This window comes from Balaenoptera borealis (genome assembly GCF_965194805.1).
Source record: "Balaenoptera borealis genome assembly, chromosome: X".
NCBI lineage: Eukaryota > Metazoa > Chordata > Mammalia > Artiodactyla > Balaenopteridae > Balaenoptera > Balaenoptera borealis.
In genome coordinates, this window is record NC_138881.1 from 128,807,637 (window position 1) to 128,834,843 (window position 27,207).

The 27,207-nt window shown below is 36.2% G+C and overlaps 1 protein-coding gene and 1 long non-coding RNA gene across 6 annotated transcripts in view; both read left to right on the forward strand.

Moving 5' to 3' along the window:
• The window catches only part of BRCC3 (BRCA1/BRCA2-containing complex subunit 3), a 70,233-nt gene that overhangs the window by 15,125 nt on the left and 27,901 nt on the right, over positions 1-27,207 (forward strand). For all 5 annotated transcript variants that reach the window (XM_082376431.1, XM_082376432.1, XM_082376433.1 and 2 more), the window contains 2 exons: positions 720-808; positions 2,175-2,230. In XM_082376431.1, coding sequence (XP_082232557.1) covers positions 720-808; positions 2,175-2,230 — 145 coding nt within the window. The remainder of the gene's footprint in view (positions 1-719; positions 809-2,174; positions 2,231-27,207) is intronic.
• LOC309620305 lies at positions 14,909-21,579 on the forward strand. The gene is made up of 2 exons (XR_014239505.1): positions 14,909-20,997; positions 21,074-21,579. It is a non-coding gene; the product is annotated as an uncharacterized lncRNA (long non-coding RNA).

The following is a 27,207-nucleotide window of genomic DNA, read 5'->3' on the forward strand; positions in this document are numbered from 1 at the left end:
TGGACCAAACCATGCTGTGCACTGTTTTGTTGTAATACCAGATCTTTTGTATCCATAAATAATGGTCTGAGTACTTCACATCTTTAAACTTTGCCTCTGTTCAGTTTCTGGTAATCTTTTAACTAATCCTTTCAAATGTTATTTGGTGCTTGTCTATGATTTCCTTTTCAAAAATTGTATAACCATTTAGTGAGATTTTGTTTCTGTTCCCTGGAATGCAGTGTTTAATTCTATTGCAGTCACTTCTATACAATAGTTTCCTCTGTAATAGTTCTACACTGCCATTCTTTAGTATCAAGTCTAATATATTCACTTCCCTAGAAGCTGTCCATCAAAAGACTTATTCTAAGAAATCTTGCTGTCTCCTTCGAATGCCTTCCTTTCTTTTGGAGTCCTCCTGGAAGAAATTATCAGGTGTTTTTGGGATAATAGAAGTTTTCCATTTTTTTCTTTCTATGCTACATTTCATAGCAGGGCTAGTTGTGGGCTAGGCAGCCTAGAATTAGTAATAAATTTTATTATTTAATTGCCGACTCCCGTAGTATTTCCCTAACCTAGTAAAATGTTTATACTTTGACAATAATATTGTCATTAGGATGTACCCCTGTTCTGCCTTTAGAATCTGAATCCCACGAGGATTGTATGCTGCTGTTATCTTTATATTTTCATGTCTGGGAGATACAGTTTAACAGCAGATTTTTATTTTTATTTATTTGCAGATGTTCGTACACAAGCCATGTACCAGATGATGGATCAAGGCTTTGTAGGACTTATATTTTCCTGTTTCATAGAAGATAAAAATACAAAGGTATTGTGTGTGTGTGTGTGTGCACATGCGCACGCGTGTGTGTATAAACACACAGACACAGAGAATAGAGAAAAATCTTTTTGCAATTTTAATAGGGTGGCCAGGGAAGGTTTCAATGAGAAGGGTCATTGAGTCAGGACCTGAAGAAAGTGAGGGAGCAAGTCTTGTGGATTTCTTGGGGGAAGAGCGTTCCAGGCAGAGGAAATAGCCAGTGAAAAGACCCTGAGGTGAGTGTGGCATGTTTAGGGGACATCGAGGAAGTCAGTGTGGCTGCAGCACAGTGAGGCAGAACATGACTACATGTCCCGGCTTGCCTCTGTCAGTCCCAGTTCCACCCATTGTCCCAGTCTCCTATTCAGTTAGCACCTTTCCTTCTTGGAAGTGTCCTGGTTTGCATGGTAACTCATGTGGTCATCCTACAGTGAGGTCTGGAAGATAACTGGGGGTGGGGCTGGGGGGACAGGGAGGGAGGGGGTGCAGAATCCATGGTGTCCGTGAAACCAGTTAGGAAGCGACTGTAGTAATCTAGGAAAGAGATGATGGATGTTTGACCACGGTGGTAGGAGTGGAGGCCAATAACAGTAACAAGTGCTACCATTTATCACGTATTGTATGGCACTTACTCTTTAGGTGTTTTACATAAATATACTCGAACCCTGACAACAACCCGTGAGGATTATTATTATCGATTTTTATGGATAAGCAAACCGAAACTCAGAGAAGTTAACAGCTCAATCAATGGCTAGTCTTGCTATTCTCTATTTAGAGTGCTTCTGTTTGAATTTTACGTTCAGATCAAGAGGTTTTACTATGTGTCACTTCAAACAAAAAGAAAATTTAACACTGCAACTATGAATTTTGCCAATTTACCAAGTGTGTCCTCCTATTGTTTAGTACATTAGTTATATTCTCAGAATCTATGTTAATAATGAATATTCTTCATAAAATCACTCTTTTCTGAAAACGTTAAAGTTCACTATCTTGAACTTCATACTTCATTTGAAATGCTTCTGGCTTTGTCATCATAAATTTATTGTCATTATAAATAGCTGTTGCATGAGTTTGTCAGCTTCCAAAAAAGGAGTCTGAATGGTCTCATTCTTAGTTTCTTGGTTCTCATGTTTGTGAGCAATTCTCTGCTGTCACATGAGCGGATGTTTGATTGTGGCCATCTCATGTTGACTGAGTATTTGATCCTTCTTACAGAAACTGATTTATGCATAGTCTGTCTTTGGAGTCTCTTCTAACCTTCCACTCCCAGAGGGGCCTTTGAGTTTTAGGTTAGAGCCCACTAAATTGCTATACCTTTTCCACTATTAATCCTCTGTGTGACCTTTCTTTTTTTCTGTTTTCTTTCTTTTTTTAGACTGGACGGGTACTCTACACTTGCTTTCAGTCCATACAGGCCCAAAAGAGCTCAGAGTAAGTATGACAGAGATATATGTATGTATTGGTGGGTTAATCTCCAGTCCAGGGAATTGATTGTTTTATTTCATTTTATTTCTCTCATTAGTAAGACACTAAGAATTCTATAGTCTACTTATACACGTGAACATCTCTGTGAGGAATTAGAATCTCTTTAGCATCTTGGATATCGGGGATCTAGAAAGCTAGGATCATATAAGCAAGGAGTCTGTTCATTGCAGTTACATCACCACAGCCCTGTCCCACATTTCCTTTCCTGCATTATTCTAAACTGAGTTGCACTGTTACTTTCCCTTTCTCTGATGAATTGTAAAACAAAGACTGAGTGTGCGGAGTCTTATAGATTTGTATAAGCTCTTGTCTTTGTTGTGCCATAAACTTGATTTTAGAATTACAGTATCTCATTTAAATGTTTGCATAGCTTAGTTTCCTCATTTAAATTCAATTCAACCTAAATTAGCAAATACAGTGACTACTATATGCCAGGCACCATGGTAGGCACCAAGGAGGCAGAGATGAAAGCCAAGTTCATTATCTAATTGGGAGACAGAAACAAAGAATGCCTTAAATTTTTTTCTTATAATATTTGTCAATTTATTATGATAGCATTGTTTGAAATAGCAAAGAATTGGGGAAAATAACAGATGTCTGTCAGTACAGAACTGATTAAATAAATTATGATGCATCTAAATAATGGAATAATATTCAGCTATTAAAAATATGAGGGGAATTCTCTGGCAGTCCAGTGGTTAAGACTCTGTGCTTCCACTGCAACGGGCCCAGGTTCAATCCCTGGTCGGGGAACTAAGATCCCACATGCCGCATGGTGCGACCAAAAAAAAAAAAAAAAAGGACGCTCAGTAGTGATACATAAATATCTCCAAGATACACTGTTAAGTAAAAAAGGCAAGGTACAAGAACAGTCTGTATAGAATGCTACCATTCATATAAGGATATGGAAGAGAAATATACGCATGACACACCAGTGTACTTGCTTGGAAATACACAGAATATCTGGAAGGAAACATCAGTCACCTCAGCAGAGAGGAAGTAGGAAGGAGGTGTGGAGACTTAATTGTACCTTTACATAGCTTTGGAATGTTGAACCATACACAAGTGTTAATTTTTAAATTTTTCATCAAAGTAATAGGTGCATGTGCATAAAAATATCAGATGGCACAGAATTTATGAGAAATACTGTCACTCCTCAGGGGGAACCACTTCTTTCTCCCAATTTTGTTTTTAGTTCTTCTGTTGTTTACTTTGATATCCCTAAATAATATACTTTTGATACTCTTTCTTGATTTACTAATTTTAGATATTAATTATTCTTCTTATTATGTTATCTTGGTCTCACAAATGAGGATTTAGCTCACACTGCCCCATCTCCATTCTGCCCAATGTAGTTATATTACTACTTTTTGTTCTTCTGTTGTTACTTTTCTAATCTTAAATAAAGTTTGCCCCTTTATTTATCCTATCAACAACAGACAATAGACAATATCTCTTGGCTCCCTAGTGTTACTTGCAGTTTTACCATAAACCTTTATATTTTCACAGTTGCAAAAATCTGTGTTCTATGTTGTAATCACAATTGTGTTTTCTGTGCTTTGTGTACTAGTTGATTCTAAGAATAGAAAACAAAATGTTTATATTGTTATGATTATATAAATATTATTCCATGTACAACCAAGCACTGTAAAGTAGTATACTATGATTCCATTTCCTTTCCTGTATAGCTTTTTGCTTTTTCATGGGGTTTTGAATGGCTTTTTCTCCCTTATTTCTCTGACTTTATCACCTCCCTGAGTTCCAAATTCCTAGGATCGCTCCCTAAAGCCCTCCATCTTCCTATGCTAATCAGGTCTCAGCTGATGTCCTGGGGCTTTCCTTCATTATTCTCCTGGGTTGGATCCATTGTTGTCTGGATTTCATGTCATTTTTCTTGGTTCACTCTGTCATTTTGCTGTTAAAGGCCCTCTAGTAACTTCCTAAGAAAGGTGTGCATTTGAGGTAAACCTTCTGCGTCTGTGCTTGCCTGATGTTTTTATTCTTCATTAATAACCCTAATGGATAAAGAATTCTAAATTGACATTTTCCCCCTCAGAACATTAAAACTGAAAAAGTGACTAGAGAGAGTGACATCAACAAAAAATGGCAGAGTAGGAAACTTCAAAAGTCCTCCACAAAAGCAGTGAATAATCTGGCAAAAACTGTCAGAATCACCTTTATTGGAACTCTAGAAACTAATCAATATTTTATAGCAACCCGGCAACTACTAAATCCAGAAAAAAAAAAAACACCAGAATCTCAGCATTTAAGTAAATCTCTGTCAAGTCACTAGATGGCTACTAAGCTAACAGGACAAAGACCTCAGTGGCCACATATAACAAAGAATATAGACTATAAAAAATTAGTTCAGGAAAGTCACTAAACAGACAAACAAAATCAGATAAAACAAGCAGCAACAGGCTTCCCTGGTGGCGCAGTGGTTGAGAATCTGCCTGCTAATGCAGGGGACACGAGTTCGAGCCCTGGTCTGGGAAGATCCCACATGCCGCAGAGCAGCTGGGCCCGTGAGCCACAATTACTGAGCCTGCGCTCCGCAACAAGAGAGGCTGCGATAGTGAGAGGCCCGCGCACCGCGATGAAGAGTGGCCCCTGCTTGCCACAACTAGAGAAAGCCCTCGCACAGAAACGAAGACCCAACACAGCCATAAATAAATAAATAAATAAATAAATAAATTAAAAAACAAAACAAAAACAAGCAGCAACAATAAACCCTGGGGAGGGGGTAGAATACGATTTCCATAGTTATAATATTCGAAATGTCCAGTTTTCAACAACAACAAAAAAGGCATTCACAGAAACAAATTATGGGCTGAAAGCAGGAAAAAGAAATTAATAAAAACATTCCTGGAGGAAGCCAAGATGTTGGGCTTGCTAGACAAAGAGTGTCAATCAACTATTTAAAATATTCTCAAAAAGCTAGAGGAAATGATATACAAAGAACTAAAGAAAACCATGAGAATGATAGAGAATATCTAATAGAAAATATCAATAAAGAGAGAAATTATAAAAAGGAACCAAATAGGAATTCTAGAACTGAGAAGTACAATAAGGGAAGTGAAAAATTCACTAGATAGGTTCAATAGCAGGATTGAGAAGACAAAAGAAAGAATCACCAAACTTCAAGATAGGTGAATTGATATTACCCAGTCTGAGGAGCAGAAAGAAAGAAAGAATGAAGAAAAATAAAGAGCCTGAGACCTGTGGGACATCTTAAAACACTCTAAGTGTACTCATAATAGGAGTCCCAGTAGAGGATGAGATAGAGAAAGGGGCAGAAAATGTATACAAAGAAATAATGGTCAAAAACATCCCAAATTTGTGACAGGCATGACCTGTATACATCCAAGAATCTCGACTCCAAGCAGGATAAACTCAAGAAGATCCACACTGAGATATAATCAGTGTCAGAAGGCAAAGACAATCTTGAATGCAATAAGAGAGAAGTGACTCATTACATACAAGGGATTCTCAGTAAGATTGAGGGGCAGGTTCTCATCAGAAACCAGGGAGGCCAAAAGGCAGCGGGCTGACATATTCAAATACTGATTTAGGAAAACAAACAAACCCAACAACAACAACAGCAGCAACAACAAGAAAACAACTACCAGGCAAGAATTCTGTATCTGGCAAAACTATCCTTTATGAACGAAAGAGATATTAAGACATTCCCAGGTAAACAAAAACTGAGAGAGTTTTGTCACTAGTAGACCTGCCCTATGAGAAATGCTACAGGGAGTCCTTCAGGCTGAAATGAAAGGACACTAGACAATAACTTAAATCCACACAAAGAAATAATACCAGAAAGGTAACTATATAGTTAAATACAAAAGTCAGTATTAATGTATTTTCAGTTTGTAACTCCCTTTTTCCCCCATGTGATTCAAAAGATAACTACATAAAGCAACAGTTACAAATCTAAGTTGATAGACACATATTGTATAAGGATGTAATTTGTAATAGTAACACAAAAGTATGGGAATAGAGCTATACAGGAACATTGTGTATTTGATTAAAACTAAGTTAGTATTAATTTGAACTAAAGTGTTAATTGTAATTTCCAGGGAAACCATTAAGAAAATAGAGATATATAGTAGAGAGAGAGAAAGGAAGGAAGGAAGCAAAACAGTGTACTAGAAAATGTCTTTCTAATACAAAAGGCGGTAAGGAAGAATTGAGGAACAAAAAATGATATAAGACATAACAATTATAAACATATATGCACCTAACAAAAGGACCCCGAAATATATCACACAAAAATTGACAGAACTGAAGGGAGAGGTAGACAGTTCAACAGTACTAGTGGGAGACTTCAGCACCCCACTTTCCTTAAAGGATAGAAAAATTAGAAAAAAAATAACAAAACAGAAGACTTGAACAACACTATAAGCAAACTATACCTAATAGACACATACAGAATTCTCCACCCAACAACAGCTGAATACACTTCCTTCCCAAGTGCACATAAAACATTCTCCAGGATAAACCACATGTTAGTTCACAAAACAGGTCTCAATAAATTTTTGAAGACCAGAATGATACAAAGCATCTTCTGCAAAAATGGAATGGAATCTGAAATCAGTTACAGAAAGAAATCTGGAAAATTCACAAATATGTGGAAATTTAAAAACATGCTCTTAAACAACCAATGTTTAAGAGAAAGAAGAAATCACAAGATAAATTAGAAAATACTTTGAGACTAATGACAATGAAAACACAACATACCAAGATTTATGGGATGCAGCAAAAGCAGTGCTCAGAGGGGAATTTATAGCTATACATGCCTACTTTAAAAAAGAAATCCCTCAAATCAGTATTTAAGGTATTTCTAACTCTACACTTTAAGGAACTAGAAAAAGAAATGCAAACTAAATTCAAAGCAGTTAGAAGGAAGGAAATAATAGAGTGAAGACAAACAAAATAGGGAATACAGAAACAATAGAATCAAAGAAACCAAAAGTTAGTTCTTTGAAAAGATCAACAAAATTGACATATCTTTAGCTAGACTGACAAAAAGATGAGAGAAGAACCAAATAACTAAAATCTGAATTAAAAGTAGGGACGTTACTACCAACTTTACAGAAATAAAAAAGGATTATAAGGTAAAACCAAACAATTGTTAGATAACCTAAATGAAGTGGACAAATTCCTAGAAACACACAAATTGCCAAAACTGGCTCAAAAAGAAATAGAAAACCTGAACAGACCTATAAAAATTAAATAGGTTGAATCAGTATTCAAAAACATCTCAACAAAGAAAATTCCAAGACCAGATGACTACACTGGTTAATTCTGCCACACATTTAAAGAAGGATTAACACTAATCCTCAAACTCTCCAAAAATAGAAGAGAATGGAGCACTTCTAACTCATCTTTGAGGCCAGTATTACCCTGATACCAAAGCCAGACAAAGATATCACCAAAAAAAAATATTACAAAGTGATATTCACTATGAATACAGATGCAAAACTCCTCAACAAAATCCTACCATACTGAATCCAATAGCACATTAAAAGGATTATACACTATGATCAAGTGGGATTTATCCCTGGCATAGAAGTGAGGTTCAACATAAGAAAATCAATTGATTAATAGTCCACATTAATAGAATGAAGGAAAAAACTCACGACTGATGCACAAAAAGCAAAATTTCAACATCCTTTCATAATAAAAACACTCAGAAAACTAGGAATCTAGGGAACATTCCTCAACATTTTTGGGCTTTTATGAAAACCCACAGCTAACGTTTTACTCAATGGTGAAAAGTTTTCTCCCATAAGATGAGGAACAAGACAAGGATGCCCACTTTCACCACTGTTATTCAATATTTTACTGGTAGTTCTAGCCAAAACAATTAGGCAGAAAAAGAAATAAAAGGCATCCAAATTGGAAAGTAAGAAGTAAAACTATGTATTTGCAGATCATGTGGTCCTATATATAGACAATCTGAAAGAAACCCCCCAAAAGCTACTAGAGTTGATAAATGAGTTCAGCAAGGTTTCAGTGTTCAAAATCAGTGCACAAAATCAGTGTGTATTTCTACACACCAGCAATGAACAATGTAAAAAATAAAATTTAAAAATCCAATTATGACAGCATACAAAATAATAAAATACCTAGGAAAAAATTTAACCAAGAATGGGAAAGACTTGTAAAGTTAAAACTAGAATACATTGGTGACAGAAAAAACACCTAAATAAATCAAAAGATATCCCTTGTTCATGGATTGGAAGACCCAATATTGTTAAGATGACAGTACTTCCCAAAGAGTCAATAAAATCTGTATTAAAATTCCAATGGCCCTTTTTACAAAAATGGAAAAGATGATCCTAAAATTCATAAGGAATTGCAAGGTGCCCTGAATAGTGAAAATAATATCAAGAAAGAAGAATAAAGTTGGAGGAATCATACTTCCAGATTTCAGAACTTACTACAAACCTTCACTAACCAAAACTTTGTGGACCTGGCATAAGCAGAGACACAGAGACCAATGGAATAAAATTGAGAGTCCACAAATAAACCTGCATATCTATGGCCAACTGATTTTCAACAAGGGTGCTGATGTCACTCAATGAGGAAAGAAGAGTCTGTTCAACAAGTGGTGCTGAGACAACTGGTTATCCACATGCACTATATATAAAAATTAACTCAAAATAGATCAATGACCTAAATAGAAGAGCTAAAACTATAAAATGCTTATAAGAAAACATAGGGGTAAATCTCCATGATGTTGGATTTGGTAATGGAATCTTAGATATGACACCAAAAGCATGAATAACAAAAGAAAACAGATAAATTGGATTTCATAAAAACTAAAATCTTTTGGGCTTCCCTGGGGGCTCAGTGGTTAAGAATCCGCCTGCTAATGTGGGGACACGGATTCGAGCCCTGGTCCGGGAAGATCCCACATGCTGCGGAGCAACTAAGCCCATGAGCCACAACCACTGAGCCTGTGCTCTAGAGCCCGCGAGCCACAACTACTGAGCCCACGAGCCACAGCTACTGAAGCCGATGCGCCTAGAGCCCATGCTCCGCCACAAGAGAAGCCACCGCAATGAGAAGCCCGCGCACCACAAGGAAGAGTAGCCCCCGCTCGCTGCAACTAGAGAAAGCCCATGCACAGCAACAAAGACCCAACACAGCCAAAAATATATAAATTTATTTTAAAAAACCATTAAAATCTTTTCTGCATCAAAAGACATTATCAAGAAAGTGCAAGGACAACCTACAGAATAGGAGAAAATATGTGCAAATCTTAATATCTGAATGGGTCTAGTATCCAGAATATATAAGGATCTCTTGCAGCTCAGCAACCAAATGACAACTCAATTTAAAAATGGGCACAGGACTTGAATAGACATTTCTCCAAAGAAGATGTACAAAAGGCCAACAAGCACACGAAAAGATGCTCAACATCATTAGTCATTTGGAAAAGGCAAATCAAAACTATAACGAGATACCATCTTATATTCACTGAGTTGACCATAATTTTAAAAATGGAGAATAACAAGTGTTGACAAAGATGTGGAGAAATTGGAACCTACAGACATTGTTGGTGGGGAATGTAAAATGGTGAGGCTGCTGTGGAAAACAGTTTTTGGGGGGGAGGTTCTTCATATGAGAATTCATATGACCTAGCAACTCTATTCCTAGGTATATACCAAAAAGAATTAAAAACAGGTACTCAAACACTTGTACATGAATATTCATAGCAGCACTGTTCACAGTAGCCAAGAGTTGGAAACAACCCAAATGTCCATCAACTGATGAATGAATAAACAAAATTTAGTATATCCATTGAAATGGACTATCACTCATAAAAAACGAATGAGGTACTGAAACGTACTACAATGTGGAGGAATCTTGAAAACATTATGCTAAGTAAAAGAAGCCAAACAAAACAACAGGTCACACAGTGTATGATTTCATTTATATGAAGTATCCAGAATAGAGACAGAAAGCAGATTGGTGGTTGGCATGGTTTGGCCGGAGGGAAGGATGGGGAGCAGCTGCTTTAATTGATACGGGGTTTAACTTTGGGGTGATGAAAATGTTTTAGAACTAGATAGGGGTTGTGGTCCTACAACATTGTAAATGTACTAAATTCTACTGAATTGTTCCCTAGTTAAAATGGTTAATTTTATTTTATGTGAATTTCACCTCAATTTTAAAAAATGTGCAAAAGACTTGAGTAGACATTTCTCCAAGGAAGATATACAAATGGCCAATAAACACAAAAACAGCTGCCCAACATCAGTAGTCTTTAGGGAAATGCAAATAAAAACCGTAATGAGATACTGTTTCTCACCAACTAGGCTGGCTATAATTTTTTTTTAAAGAAAAATAATGTGTTGCTGAGGATGTGGAGAAAAGGAACCTTGACCCATTGTAGGGGGGAATCTAGAATTGTTCAGATGCTGTGAAAAAGTTTGGTGATTCCTCAAAAATGTATACATTGAATTACCATATGACCTAGCAATTCCACTCCTAGGTATGTAGCAGAGACAGTTGAAAACAGGTGTTCAAACAAAAACGTGTACTTGAATATTCATAGCAGCATTGTCCATAAATAGACAAAGAGCAGAACCAACCCAAATGTCCATCAGCTGATAAGTGGATAAACAAGATGTAGTGTATGCAGCCATACAATGGAATTTTCTGTCATAAAGGGAAATGAAGTACTGATAAATGCTGTAATCCTGAATACATGCTAAGTGAAAGAAGCCTGATGCAAAAGGCCACATGTGGTATGAAATATCCAGGATAGGCAAGTCTGTAGAGACAAAAATTAGAGGAGAGAGGTAAACTGGGAGTATATTAGTTTGCTAGGGCTGCCATAAAAAATACCACCGAGTGGCTTAAACAACAGAAATTTATCTTCTCACAGTTCTGGATGCAGTAAGTCCAAGATCAAGGTGCCGGCAGATTTGGTTTCTTCTGAGACCTCTTCCTGGCTTGCAGATGGCTGCCTTCTCACTGTGCCCTCACGTGGACTTTCCTCTGTACATGTGCATCCCTGGGGTCATTTTGCATGTCCAAATTTCTCCTTCTTCTAAGGGCACCAGTCAGATTGGATTTGCGTCCAACCTTAACAGCCTCATTTTACTTTAACCACCTCTTCAAAGGCCCTGTCTCCAAATACAGTCACATTCTGAGGTACTGGGGCTTAGGGTTTCAACATATGAATTTGGGGGGGGACACAATTCAGACCGTAACAGGGAGTGACTGCTTAATAGGTATGGGCTTTCTTTTGGGGGTGACGAAAATATTACAGTATTAGGTAACAGTAATGGTTGCACAACATTGTGAATGTACAAGTCCCTGAATCACACACTTTAAAATGGTTAAAGTGGTGAATTTTACGTTCTCTGAATTTTACCTCAAAAAGAAGTCCTTAGAAGTAGAGCTTGGTGCTGAAAAGTCCCCTCTCCCCACTTCTAACTTTGTGCTGGAAGTCTTAGTTCAATAAAGCAGGAAATAAAAGGCATATAGACTGGAAAAAAATTAATCCCCATTTGCATAAGACATGGTTATCTGCACAGAAAATCCCAAGGAATCTATAAAGAAATTCCTAGAACTAATAAGTGAGTTAAGTGATGTCACAGGATGCAATGTCAACACACAAAAGCAATATTTCTTGCTTGTAGATTTTTTGATGATGGCCATTCTGACCCGTGTGAGATGATACCTTATTGTAGTATTGATTTGCATTTCTCTAATGATTAGTGATGTTGAGCGTCCTTTCATGTGTTTGTTGGCAAGCTGTATATCTTCTTTGGAGAAATGTCTATTTAGGTCTTCTGCCCATTTTTGGATTGGGTTGTTTGTTTTTTTGATACTGAGCTGCATGAGCTGCTTGTAAATTTTGGAGATTAATCCTTTGTCAGTTGCTTCACTTGCAAATATTTTCTCCCATTCTGAGGGTTGTCTTTTTGTCTTGTTTATGGTTTCTTTTGCTGTGCAAAAGCTTTTAAGTTTCATTAGGTCCCATTTGTTTATTTTTGTTTTTATTTCCATTCCTCTAGGAGGTGGGTCAAAAAGAATCTTGCTGTGATTTATGTCATAGAGTGTTCTGCCTATGTTTTTTCTGCTAAGAGTTTGATAGTGTCTGGCCTTACATTTAGGTCTTTAATCCATTTTGAGTTTATTTTTGTGTATGGTGTTAGGGAGTGCTCTAATTTCATTCTTTTACATGTATCTGTCCAGTTTTCCCAGCAGCACTTATGGAAGAGGCTGTCTTTTCTCCATTGTATATTCTTGCCTCCTTTATCAAAGATAAGGTGACCATATGTGCATGGGTTTATCTCTGGGCTTTCTATCCTGTTCCATTGATCTATATTTCTGTCTTTGTGCCAGTACCATACTGTCTTGATGGAGAACAGTATGGAGGTTCCTTAAAAAACTAAAAATAGAATTACCATACGACCCAGCAATCCTACTACTGGGCATATACCCTGAGAAAACCATAATTCAAAAAGAGTCATGTACCACAATGTTCATTGCAGATCTATTCACAGTAGCCGGGACATGGAAGCAACCTAAGTGTCCATCGACAGATGAATGGATAAAGAAGATGTGGCACATATATATGATGGAATATTACTCAGCCATAAAAAGAAACGAAATTGAGTTATTTGTAGTGAGGCGGATGGACCTAGAGTCTGTCACACAGAGTGAAGTAAGTCAGAAAGAAAAACAAATACCGTATGCTAACACATATATATGCAATCTAAAAAGCAAAAAAAAGGTTCTGAAGAACCTAGGGGCAGGACAGGAATAAAGACGCAGATGTAGAGAATGGACTTGAGGACATGGGGAGAGGGAAGGGTAAGCTGGGACAAAGTGAGAGAGTGGCATGGACTTATATATACTACCAAATGTAAAATAGATAGCTAGTGGGAAGCAGCCGCATAGCACAGGGAGATCAGCTCGGTCCTTTGTGACCACGTAGAGGGGTGGGATAGGGAAGGTGGGAGGGAAATGCAAGAGGGAGGGGATATGGGGATATATGTATATGTATAACTGATTCACTTTGTTATACAGCAGAAACTAACACAACATTGTAAAGCAATTATACTCCAATAAACATGTTTAAAAAAAGCAATATTTCTATATGCCAGCAATAGAAAATTGGAAACAAAATTTTAACACAGTACTACAAAAAATGAAACAGGTGTAAATTTATCAAAATCTTATCAAATATATATGCTGAAAACCACAGAACATTGATGAAAGAAATCAAAGAAAACCTAATTAAATGGAAAGACATACCATGTTTATGGATTGGAAGACTCAACATAGTAAAAATTTCAGTTCTCCTCAAATTAATCTATGGGTTTAGAGCAACAGCAGTCAAAATTTCAGCAAGACTTTTTTGTAGATACAGACAAACTGATTCTAAAATTTATATGGAAAGGCAAAGGAACTTGAATACCTTAAACAATTCTGAAAAGGAAGAATAAAATTTGGAGGAATAGTCTAACAGTTAGACTACCATATACAAAATAAACGTCAATCTAAACATCATACCAAAAAAAATTAAAAGGTCCAAATAGAAATAGGAGTGTGAAAGTTTTAGAGGAAAAGGTAGAAAATCTGTATGATATTGGGCTTGCCAACAAGTTCTTATTCTTGGAACCAAAAGCATTTTTCCAGTAACTTATTTACAAGACACAAATAGAGTCACAGACATAGAAAACAAACTTATGGTTACCAGGGGGGAAAGGGGGATGGGAGGGATAAATTGGGAGATTGGGATTGACATATACAGACTAATATATATATATAAAATAGATAACTAATAAGGACCTACTGTATAGCACAGGGACCTCTACTCAATAGTCTGTAATGACCTATATGGGAAAAGAATCTAAAAAAGAATGGATATATGTATGTGTATAACTGACTCACTTTATTGTACAGCAGAAACTAATACAACATTGTAAATCAACTATACTCCAATAAAAATTTTAAAAAGCATTTTCCATAAAAGACATTTGATGAACAAGACTTCATCAAAATTAAAAACTTTACTGAGTGAAAGAAACTTAAGAAAATGAAAAGACTAGCTACAGTGTGAGTGAAAATATTTCAAATCACGTCTGACAATAGACTTGTATCTATAATATACAAAGAACTCTCAAAACTCAACAATAAAAAAAGTATACAACCCAATTAAAAAATGGGCAAAAGACATGAGCAGATGCTTCACCAACAAGTATGTAAGAATGGCAAATAAGCACATAAAAAGATGCTGAATATCACTAGCTACTAGGGAAGTGAAAATTGAAACTGCAGTGAGATACCCCTGCAAACCTATTAGAGTCACTAAAATAAAGCATACTAACAGTACCAAATGCTGGCAGGGATGAAGACTGGAACTCTCATGATGCTGGTGGAAATGCACAATGGTACAGTCACTTTAGAAAATTATTTGACAGTTTTGTATAAAGTTAAACATACACTTAATATGTGATCCAGCAGTCTTACTCCATAGAGAATTGAACACAAATTTCACACTAACCCTGTTTGTATATGTATGTATGTATATATATATATATATATATATATATATATATATATACACACACGCACACACACACACACACACACACATATATATATTCATAATTGCCACAAAGTGGAAACAACCCAGATTCCTTCAATAAGTGAATTGATTACCAAAATCTAAGACAGCCATACATTGGAGAACTACTCAGCAATAAAAAGGAATGAACTTTTGATTTCAGAGTCTGAGTGAAAGAAGTCAGTCTCAAAAGGCTATATGCTGTATGACTGCATTTATATGATAGTCTCAGAAAGACAAAATTATAGGAATAGAGATCAGGTCAGTGGTTGCTAGGGCTTATGGATGAGGGGAAGGGTGTGAGTATAAAGGGACAGCATGAGGGAGTTTTTTAGGGTGGGTGATGGAAAATTATGTATCCTCATTAAAGTAGTTACAGGAATCTGTACATGTAAAATCCGTTGAACTGTACTCCATAAGTCAGTTTGTATGACAAAAGTAAAAAAAAAAATTAAGTTATAAGTCATTAGTACATGACCTCTGTAACAAATAATTTGAGAATCTAAAGGAAATGGTTGATTTCTTAGGAAGATATGTCAAAATTAAGAAATAGAAAACTTATTCAGTGCAATTATCAAAGCAGAGACTGAAAATGGTGATTAAGGATCTATGATTTTAAAAGATAGTGAGTTTACATGGCTTTACAGCTGAATTCTAACCTTTGAAGGATGGGTGGTTCTAATTCAATTTATACATTTTTCCAGACCATACAAAAAGGTTAAAAGCTCCTCAATTTTTTAAATAGCTAAAATAATTTTAACACCAAAACCTGGATAGAGATAGCAAAGAATAAGAAAACTATTGACCAATCTCACCTATAGATACAAAAATTTAAAATAACAAATCAAATATAACTGTATTAGAGGATAATATACAATGAACAAGTTCAGTTTAATCCAGAAATATAAAGTTCATTCAGCTTCAGGAAGTTTAAATGTAATTCAGAATGTAATATAATTCTTTACATCAACAAATTGAAGGAGAAAAACCTGGGAAGACATCTGATAAAAGTCATGCTAGTGGAAACTGTCAGGTACTTGATGTGCATCCTCTCATTTAATTTTCCTAACAACCCTTTTACTAATGTGGAAGCGAGCTCAGAGGTTAAGAGGCTTGCTCGAAGTCACAGAGTTGGTGTACAGGGCCATTTTCAATGTCAAACATTAATTTTTACCAATCTGACAGATGAACAACAGTATGCCAGCCAGTAAAGTGGTTTTAGTGAGGGTGCCCATCTCCTCATGTTTGTCAGTCCTGAATTGCCCATTCATATTCTTTGCTTTATTTTCTATAGAGTTATTTGTCTTTTTTTCCTGCTGATTTGCATAATTTCTTTGTATGTTCTGGAAATTTCATCTTTTGTCTGGTATGTTGCAAATATTTAGTCCCAGGCTGACTTAGTTTATTGTGTCATATGTCAGACAAAAGCTTTAAAACAATGAATCAATGTTATCTTTCATTTTATGCCTTTGTCTTTCTTCTTTCAAAGACCTTTCTTTTCCTCAAGACCATAAATAATAGTTTTATGTACTTTCTTCTTTTATAATTTTGGTTTTTGCATTTAGAACCTTAGGTCATCTGGAACTTATGATGTTAACTCCTTGCAGTTGGAGTTTAACTTCATTTTATCCCAACTGGATCACTAGTTGTCCCTGCACCACTTTTTGAGCAGTTGCCTGCACACCCATTGGTTTGAAAGGCCACTTTGATCATATATTAAGTTTCTTTATATATACATGAGCCCATTTCTGGTTTCTCCTTCATTCCCTTGATCTGTTTGTTCCTTTGCCAATACCATACTTTAGTTACTAGGGCTTTTTAGCATGGAAACAGAAAGGCAGTGTGTACAGAGCCTGAGAGCATGGGGCCTTGAGCCAGATAGCCTGGTTTGAGTCCTGAGACTACCTTTAACTAGGTATGTGACTTTGGGCAAATGACTCAAGCTCTCTCTATGTCAGTTTCCTTATATGTAAAATGGAGATATTAATTCACTGCTCATCTCTTAGAGTTATTGTGAGGGTAAGATGAATTAATGGAAATAAAGCACTTAGGATAATGTATGGCAAAGGGGAAGACTCAGTAAATGCAACCTATTCCAGGATTTGGACTTGGTAGGGCACTTACTCTCCACACAGGCCATTCTACTTCCTCAAAAGTATCTCGTAGTCAGCAATTGTGTATTAGGATTGCTTTGAATTTATAGACTAATTTAGGGAGGAACTTAACACCTGTACAGCATTGGGTCTTTCCATCCATGAACTTGGTGTATGTCCCTCCATTCATATCGTTTTATCTTTTTCAGAAATATATTGACATTTGCTTCACAATAAAAACTGGCATATTGCCACATCCACTCTGTTCAATCAGCAGGTTCAGCTAGATGGTTCACACTCACAAAACCCAAATAGGCCATCCTGGCACCCGTATATATTCAACTTTGCAGACTGCAGAATAAGAAACCCAGCCTGCCAGCAGGCCGCCATCAGCAAGCATTCTCAGCTGTCTAGGGCTTGTTTCTGCCCCCATTAACAGCTCAGGTGTGAAGAAATGAGAGCATATGGGGGGGTGATGGGGGAGAACAGGAGCCACTATGGCTTAGAAGCCCCATGTCCCAAATTAGGGACCACTCTGTCTTTGTTCCTTGTGTGTAGCCTCGGTCCCCGCCAGGGTCAGGGCCCAGGAACGATAGGCCCACTGCACTCAGGGACCCTGAGCTGTGACTCCCAGCAGGTGTTGATGTGCAGTCGCAGCCCTCCCAGACCAGGCGCAGGGTACCTCCCGGGACACCTGCCAGAAGCAGGCCCGCCCATCCCACAGCTGACCATCCACCTTCATCAGGTTTCCAGGGCAACCAAACTAGAAAGTGAATCCGAGGTCAGTGCCTCACCTCGAGGGAGAAAGGGGTTTGGTAATCCTACTTTCAGAGGTACTATTTCCAGAAGGAGGACAGAATACATGGCAGCAAAACCAACATGTTTACTATAGTATTTCTCATTAGATTCATAGTTTTTGTTCTTCTGTTCATAGTGCTGAACACTCTTAATAGTAATAGTAGAGTCAGTGGGTTATGTTGGTTTTTTCTAAGTAGATGATCATATCATCTGCAAATAATGACAGGTTTGACTCTTTGCAATATTTGTGTGTGTGTGTATCCTTTTTTTCAGGAGCATTCTTATTTCATTGGTATGGACCTATAAAAGTTGAATAGCAGAGTTGGGTGGCAAATATCATTCTTTCTGACTCTAATGGGAATACTTTTGTCCATCATTAAGTATGAGTTTGTTATGATTTTGTGGTAGACACCCTCTATTCCTTTATTAAGTTAAGGAAGTTTCTTTCTAATTCTAGTTTACTGAGAATTTTTAATCATGAATGTCTCAAGTTTTATCAAATACCTGTTTGTCATTTCCTGAGATGACAATGTGGTTGTTTCATTGTTTTAAAAGTTTCCAACATTGAAAGCTTTTAAAACAGTGAACTGATGTTTCATTCCTCAGATAAACCCTACTTTGCCATGATGTATTATTGTTCTTTTAATACAAAGTAGATTCTAGTTGCTAATATTTGGCTTAAGATTGTTACATCTATGTTCATAAGTGAGATTAGTCTAAAGTGTTCTTCTTGTCTTGGGCTCCTCTTGTCTAGTTTTGGTATCAGGATTATTTTATTAAGTTATAAAATGAGTTGGATTTTTTTCTCTTTTTTGGAAAGACAATATAGCATAATAATTAAGAACATGGCTCTGTAGCCAGATGCTTTGGTTGGAATCCTGATTTGCCACTATCTTGATGTCTAGCACAATAGGTTACTTTCACCTATTTTTGAACCATATATAAATGGAGCCATACAGTATGTACTCTTTTGGGTCTAGTTTTTTTCAATCAGTATTATGTTTGTGAGGTTCATCTGTGTGGTTACATGAAGCAATAGTTTAGAAATTCTCATTGCTGTATAGCTTTCCATTGTCTGAATATACCACAGTTTGTTTATTCATTCTACTATTAAGAGATAATTTCAGTTTTTAAAAGTCTTTTACAAATTGCGCTGCTATGAATATTCTTGTTGTTGTGAACATATGTACATTTGTTGGATACATACGTGGGAGTGGAATACGTATGTATATATGTTCAGCTTTAATAGATAATGCCAACAATTTTCCTAAAGTGTCTTTACTGCCTCTCACTCCACATCCTTGCCAATACTTAATAATGTCTGTCTTGTTCATTTTTGCCATTCTGGCAAGTGTGTAGTAGTATTGCATTGTGGCTTTAATTTCCATTTTGTTGGCCACTAATAAAGTTGAAAACCTTTTCATATTTTTTTTTAGTTCTAGCATTTTATTATTATATGAATAGCATCCGTATTATACATGGATATAGTCCTTGGATTAAACCCTATGTTCATAGCCCGAAAATTAAAGTCAAATAATCAGGATGTTTTTATTTAGGTCCATAACATGTGCATAACAATTTATTAGGTTGTATTAGTTAAAATTACATTTGGTTGAGAACCAAGCAAAAACTCTAAAAATAATGCCTTCAGCAAAGTTAAAGTTTAATTCTCCATCATGGAAAAAAAGTAAACGGGTAGACAGTAAATGGCTGTTATTAGGGAAATAGGTATCTTATATCTTATTGCTCCATTTACAGGGTCTCCAAATAGTCCAAGATAGATGTTAAAATTTCAGACATACAGTGATATTCTAAACAGCAAATGGAAAGAAGTTAAAAAAAACCAAAACCTTCCTTTTAAGGAATCTCCCTGGTTGTACATATAACCTTTTCATAAATGTCTTATTGGCTAGCAATTATATGGTAACAACTAGCTGCAAGAGATACTAAGAAATATTTTAGCTTACAGGAACGTACTAGCTAAAAATTAGCTTCTGTTTACTAAGAAAGATACTTAAAGGATATTGAGAGCAGTATCTTTCATACAGGAAGTGGTAGAGAGAACTCAAAGAAGTAAAAGCCGCAGTCCGTATTCATAAGAGAATCTCAAATGTATTGAGTAGTAAAGACTGTAATGCAAGATTCAACCAGAAAGTACAAAGAATAAACATTGTGGTAGGAAATTTAAGGGACCTAGGAATTCATGAAAGGGGCAGCCTGGACAGAAACAGAAAATATAACATAGGCACAGAATAAACATTAATTGAATGAATGAATAGATAATTGAAAGAGTAAATGAGCATTTGGCTAATTTTTTTTTTTCAGTTGAGAACAGCTGAAAGTCACACAATACTGTGAGGGAGTTACTTTAACATTTAATTTCTTATAATGACGGGTTATACTTTGGGGGATTAGTGCAATAACATATATATAATCAATTATACACCTTGTATTAATAAACATTCTTTTTGAAGTTTGTACTCCTGTCTTTTTCAAAAGGGATAAAAGTGGAATGTTTCCAGTATCTTACAGATGTTGCGAGGCATTAGATAATTAAAAAATATTCCAATTGCGCAAAATCCTCCCTTCCCTAAATGCAACAACATTTCCAAAGCTTATAGGTATTGCGTATTTACAGATAAGGCCAACCTCCCACCATGCAGAAAGATAATAATGAAAAATAACTTTAAAAACAATACCCATTCATCTTTGTGATATATCCAGGAGGGAAGTAACTACTGGCATAAACTATAAATTACATGAAGGGCGACATATGCAAGATGGACTAGGAGGAAAAGTCCAGGACCAGATGGCTGCATGGATGAATTCTACGACTCAGAGAAAAATTAATACCAATCCTTCTTAGGCCCTTCCAAAACACAGAAGAGGGAACACTTCCAAACTCATTTTATGAGGCCAGCATCACTCTGATATGAAAGCCTGACAAAGATACCACAAGAAAAGAATACTACAGGCCAATATCCCTAATGAACAGAAATGCAAAAATCTTTAATAAAATACTAGCAAACTGAATTCAACAGCACATTGAAAGGATTATACACCATGAACAATTGGGATTTATCCCTGGGATATAAGGATGTTTCAACATATGCAAATCAATCGATATGATACACCACATTAATAGAATGAAAGATAAAAACCACATGATCATCTCAATTGATGCAGAAAAAGCATTGTAAAAACTCTCAACAAAATAGGTATAGGAGGAAAAAAAAAAACAAAAAAAAAACAAAAAAAAAACAAAAAACAACAACAACAACAACAACAAAAAAGGTATAGGAGGAACTTACCTCAATGCAATAAAGGCCATATATGAAAAGTCCACAGCTAACATCATAATCAGTGGGGGGAAAAATGAAAGCTTTCCCTCCAAGATCCAGTACAAGGCAAAGATACCCACTCTTTCCACTTCTATTCAACATAATACTGGAAGTCTTAGCCAGAGCAGTTAGTCAAGTAAAAGAAATAAAAGGCATCCAAATCAGAAGTAAAATTTATCTCCGCTTGCAGATGACATGATAATATGTGCAGATAACCCTAAAGACTCACCAAAAAGCTGTTAGAACTAATAAATTCAGTGAAGTTGAAGAATACAAAATCAACGTGCAAAAATTAGTCTTGTTTCTATACACAAACAATGAACTATCCAAAAAGGAAATTAAGAAAGCAATCCTGTTCACAATAGCAACAAAAATAATAAAATACTTATGAATAAACTAAAGTCAAAGACATATATACCCACTGAAAATTATAAAAACATTCATGAATGAAATTAAAGAGGACACAGATAAATGGAAAGACATCTTGTGTTCATGGATTACAAGAATTAATATTGTTAAAATGTCCATTCTACCTAAAGTGATCCAAAGAGTCAATGCATTCCCTATCAAAATGTCAATGGCATTATTTTTTTACAGAAATAAGAAAAACTCCTAAAATTCATATGGGATCACAAAAGACCCCAAATAGCCAAAGCAATCCTGAGGAAGAAGAATGAAGATGGAGGCATCACATTTCCTGATTTCAAATGATATTACAAAGCTACAGTATTCAAAACATCATGGTATTGGCACAAAAAACAGACACATAGATCAATGGAACAGAATAGAGAACCCAGAAATGAACCCATACACCTATGGTCAACTGATCTTTGACAAGACTGCCAAGAATACACAATAAAACCAAGAAATGATTTTGGGGAGACTTTGTATCCACTTCAAGAAAAATGAAATTGGACCCTTTACTCACACCATATACAAAAAGTCAACTCAAAATGTATTAAAGACTTAAATGTAAGATCTAAAACCATAAAACTCCTAGAAGACAACATAGGGAAAAAACTTTTTGGCACTGGTTTTGGCAATGAATTTTTATTTGATATGGCAAGAAAAGCAAAAATAGACAAGTGGGATTGCATCAAACTAAAAAGCTCTGGGACTTCCCTTGTGGCACAGTGGTTAAGAATCCGCCTGCCAATTCAGGGGACACGGGTTCGAGCCCTGGTCTGGAAAGATCCCACATGCCGTGGAGCAACTAGGCCCGTGCACCACAACTACTGAGCCTGCGCTCTGGAGCCCGTGTGCCACAACTACTGAAGCCCGCGCACCTAGAGCCTGTACTCTGCAACAAGAGAAGCCACCGCAATGAGAAGCCCATGCTCCACAACGAAGAGTAGCCCCTGCTCGCTGCAACTAGCGAAAGCCCGTGTGCAGCAAGGAAGACCCAACACAGCCAAAAATAAATAAAAAATAAAAAAATAAAAAGCTTCTGCACAGCAAAGGAAACATCAACAGTAAAAAGGCAGCCTATGGAATGGGAGAAAATATTTGCAAACTGTGTATCTGATAAGGAGTGAATATCTAAAATATACAAGGAACTCAGTAACAAAAAACCCAAATAACTCTATTAAGAAGTGGACAAAGGAACTGAATAGACATTTCTCAAAAAAAAAACATACAAATGGCCAACAGGTATATGAAAAGGTACTCAACATCATCAGTCATCAGGGATGTGTGCAAACACACACAAACACGCACAAACATACACACACAATGGAATATTCAGCCCCCAAAAGAAGGAAATCCTACCATTTGCAACAACATGGGTCAACCTGGAGTGAAATAAGCCAGTCACAGAAGGATAAATACTGCATGATTCCACTTATATGAGGAATCTAAAATAGTCAAACACATAGAACCAGAAAGTAGAATGGTGGTTGCCAGGGGCTGAGGGGAGGGAGAAATGGGGAGATGATGGTTAAAGTTTCAGTTATTCAGGATGAGTAAGTTCTAGACATCTAATATACAACAGTGTGACTGTAGTTAACAATACTGTATTGTGTACTTGAAATTTGCTAAGAGGGTAAATCTTAAGTGTTCTCACCACCGTGCCCCTCCCCACCAAAAATGGTAACTATGTGAGGGGATGGATATATTAGTTTGATTGTGGTGATTATTTCACAATATATATCAAAACATTAAGAAGTACACCTTAATTATATACAATTTTCATTTGTCAATTATACCTCAGTAAAGCTGAAAAAAAATTACATGCAAGATGAGAGCGCGAACATAAATAAAAGGTAACAGAAGCAGAATTAGGATGTGAAAGCCTCTTTGTTTTTTCAGTCTCCATTCTTTCAGGAAGAGAAAAAGACAGTAGCTGTTTCACTAGATGAAAAGCAAATGCGGGGACTGCAAAAGTGGGATACTGCATCTCGTGTTCTCATTTTTGAAAGTGTCTACAACTGCTTATTAATTCCTCTAGGTAACTATCTGTTCTTGTTGATGATATTATTCTTTATGGATGATTGGTGATTACTGTTAATTGAAGTAAAGAGCACTGCTTTTCTCTGAACTCCAGAATGCTGTAAGGGAAACATTTTAAGCATGAAGAACAAATTTATTTTTGTAACATGGTGAAGATTAGAGATCTGAAAAAATCTATTTTTAGCTGGAAACTTATTCTCCGTGTTCTACAAGTTTTAGACTGTGTTTCTCATTGCATTCTCAATAAATGGTGCTGATCTTGTAAAGGAAGAATGCTATCAGAATGGAAGAAAAGAGAAGAATAATTGAATTCTCAGTCATTAGAGCCTAAAGTACTTTAAAAGGTCATTGAGTGTCCTTCAGAAACTTGAGTCTGTAGAAATAAAGGGGCTCATCCAAGACCACGTGGCTGGGCAAGAGCAAGGCCAGTGCTCATTCTGTGTCCCCTTTTAAGAATGTCAAATCCCGAATCTATTTAACTTAAGAAGGCATGGACAAGATTACCGAAGTCCTCACTAGAAGCACTGTTTGAATTCCTGAGCCTTATCCTTGTTTTATCTGCACTCTGCTTTTAAATTTTTGCTTCTGCCTTTATTGGGTTACATAGGATCTAGAACCTACATATAAATCAGGCATAGGGCTGACATCACCACAATCCAGGTAATAGACATATCCAACACCTCCAAAGTTTCCTTGTGTTGTTTTTGTTTTGTTTCATATAATTTTGTTTTTGTGTTAAGAAGACAATGTGAGATCTACCCTCAGCAAATTTTGAAATGCACAATACTGTATGCCCATTGAATAACTACTCCTCTTTCCCCTACCCACATCCACTGGCAACCACTATTGTATGGTCTGCTTCTTTGAGTTTGACTATTTTAGATTCGTCATATAAGTGGCATCATGTGTATATGTCAATCCCAATCTCCCAATTTATCCCTCCCCCCACCTTTCCCCCCTGGTAACCATACGTTTGTTTCCTACATCTGTGACTCTATTTCTGTTTAGGAGTTCCTTATGTATTTTGGATATTAACTCTTTATTAGATATATGGTTTGCAAATATTTGATACCAGTTCTTAATTTTAATATGTACCATTTTTTTCCCATTTTGGAGCTCTTTGTGTTCTGTTTAAGAAAATTTTTCCTACCCGAAGCTCATTCAGATGTTCTACTTTTTACCTAAAAGTTTCATTGTTTTACCTTTCACATTTATATCTATAATACACCTGGATTTGATTTTTGTGTATGGTCTGAAGCAGGGGGTCAAGATTCATTTTCTTTTTCACATGGATGTCCATTGAGTCAGAATCATTTATTGAAAAGACCATTTTTTTTGGTCATCAATCAGGCATTTGTTTATGTGTTGATGTTTCTGGATTCTTTACTTTGTTCTATCCTTGGTTTGTTGTCTATCCTTGTACCAGTACTACACTGTCTTGATACTGTAGCTTTACAACAGGTCTTGACATGTGGTAATATTGGGTTGGCTAAAACGTTCATTCGGTTTTTTCCATAAGATGGCTCTAGTAGCGTTTAGTTGTCTTTAACTTCATTTGAAACAATTTTGTTAGATTGCATTGTGACAGCTGTCATATCAGCATGCATTAAAAGAAAATTTATCAAAATTGGTGAATTTTTGTATAGCCATTTTAATATTGAAGATGGAAGAAAGAAGCAATATTTTCAGCATATTATGCTTTATTATTTCAAGAAAGGTAAAAACGCAATTGAAATGCAAAAAAAGATTTGTGCAGTGTATGGAGAAGGTGCTGTGACTGATCAAACGTGTCAAAAGTGGTTTGCAAAGTTTCGTGCTGGAGATTTCTCACTGGATGATGCTCCACGGTCGGGTAGACCAGTTGAAGTTGATAGCCATCAAATCAAGACATTAATTGAGAACAATCAACGTTACACCCATGTGGTAGATAGCCGACATACTCAAAATATCCAAATCAAGTGTTGCAAATCATTTGCACCAGTTTGGTTATGTGAATCGCTTTGATGTTTGGGTTCCACATAAGTTAGCAGAAAAAACCTTGACCATATTTCCACATGCGATTCTCCACTGCAACGTAATGAAAACGTTCCGTTTTTAAAACAAATTGTGATGGGCGATGGAAAGTGGATACTGTACAATGTGGAATGGAAAAGATCGTGGGGCAAGCGAAATGAACCACCACCAACCACAGCAAAGGCCGGTCTTCATCCGAAGAAGGTGATGTTGTGTATATGGTGGGATTGGAAGGGAGTCCTCTATTATGAGCTCCTTCTGGAAAACCAAATGATTAATTCCAACAAGTACTGCTCCCAATTAGACCACTGAAAGCAGCACTCGAGGAAAAGTGTCCAGAATTATTAAACAGAAAATGCATAATCTTCCATCAGGGTAATGCAAGACCACGTGTTTCTTTGATGACCAGGCAAAAACTATTACAGCTTGGCTGGGAAGTTCTGATTCATCCGCCATATTCACCAGACATTGCACCTTTGGATTTCCATTTGTTTCAGTCTTTACAAAAATTCTCTTAATGGAAAAAATTTCAGTTCCCTGGAAGACTGTAAAAGGCACCTGGAACAGTTCTTCACTCAAAAAGATAAAAAGTTTTGGGAAGATGGAGTTATGAAGTTGCCTGAAAAATGGCAAAAGGTAGTGGAACAAAATGGTGAATATGTTGTTCAATGAAGTTCTTGGTGAAAATGAAAAATGTGTCTTTTATTTTTAACTTTAAAAATGGAAGGAACTTTTTGGCCAACCCAATACATGAGTCCTCCGGCTGTGTAGTTCTCAAATGTTGCCTTAGCTATTCTTAGCCCTTTGCATTTCTACATAAATTGCAGAATTTGGCTTTTCAATATCCACAGGAAAAAGACCTGCTGGGGTTTTGATTTGGATTGCTTTAAGTCTGTAGCTCAATTCAGGGAAAAATGACATTTTTTAAGTGAGGTCTTCCGCTCCATGAGCATGTTATATCCCTCCTTTTATGTGGGTCTTTAATTTCTCTCAGTAATATGTTATAATTTTCAGTATAGAGGCCTTGTACCTCTTGTTGGATTTATTCCTAGCTATTTGATCTTTATTTTAAAAATACTGTAAAGCTATTATAAATGGCATAATTTTTTAAAGTTCATTTCCTATTTTTTGCTAGTATATATGAATTAAATGGATTTGTTTATGTTGGTCTTGTGCCCAGTGACCTTGCTAATTTATTTATTAATTCTAATAGTGTGTGGGTTTTTATAATCTTCTACAAACACAGTCAGGTCATTTGTGAATAATCACAATTTTATTTCTTCCTTTTTAATCTGCATGCCTTTTATTTCTTTTATTGCCTTATAAATTTGCTAGGACTTTCAGGGATGATATTAGGCATCCTTTTTTATTCCCAAGTTCAGGGAGACAGTTTTTAATAATTCACCAATAAGTGATGTTTATTGTAGATTTTTGACAGATATTCTTTATCTGTTTAAGAAAATTCCTCTCTTAGCTATATTTTAGCTATGTTTTATTTTATTATTGTAGTAGGTGTATGCTCTGGGACAGGCTATATCAGACTGGAATTTCTCTTCCTTAACCATCTTGGCCTCATGCCTTTTGAGGGTGTAGATCTTTCCTCACTATTTAAATCTCTTCTTTGGT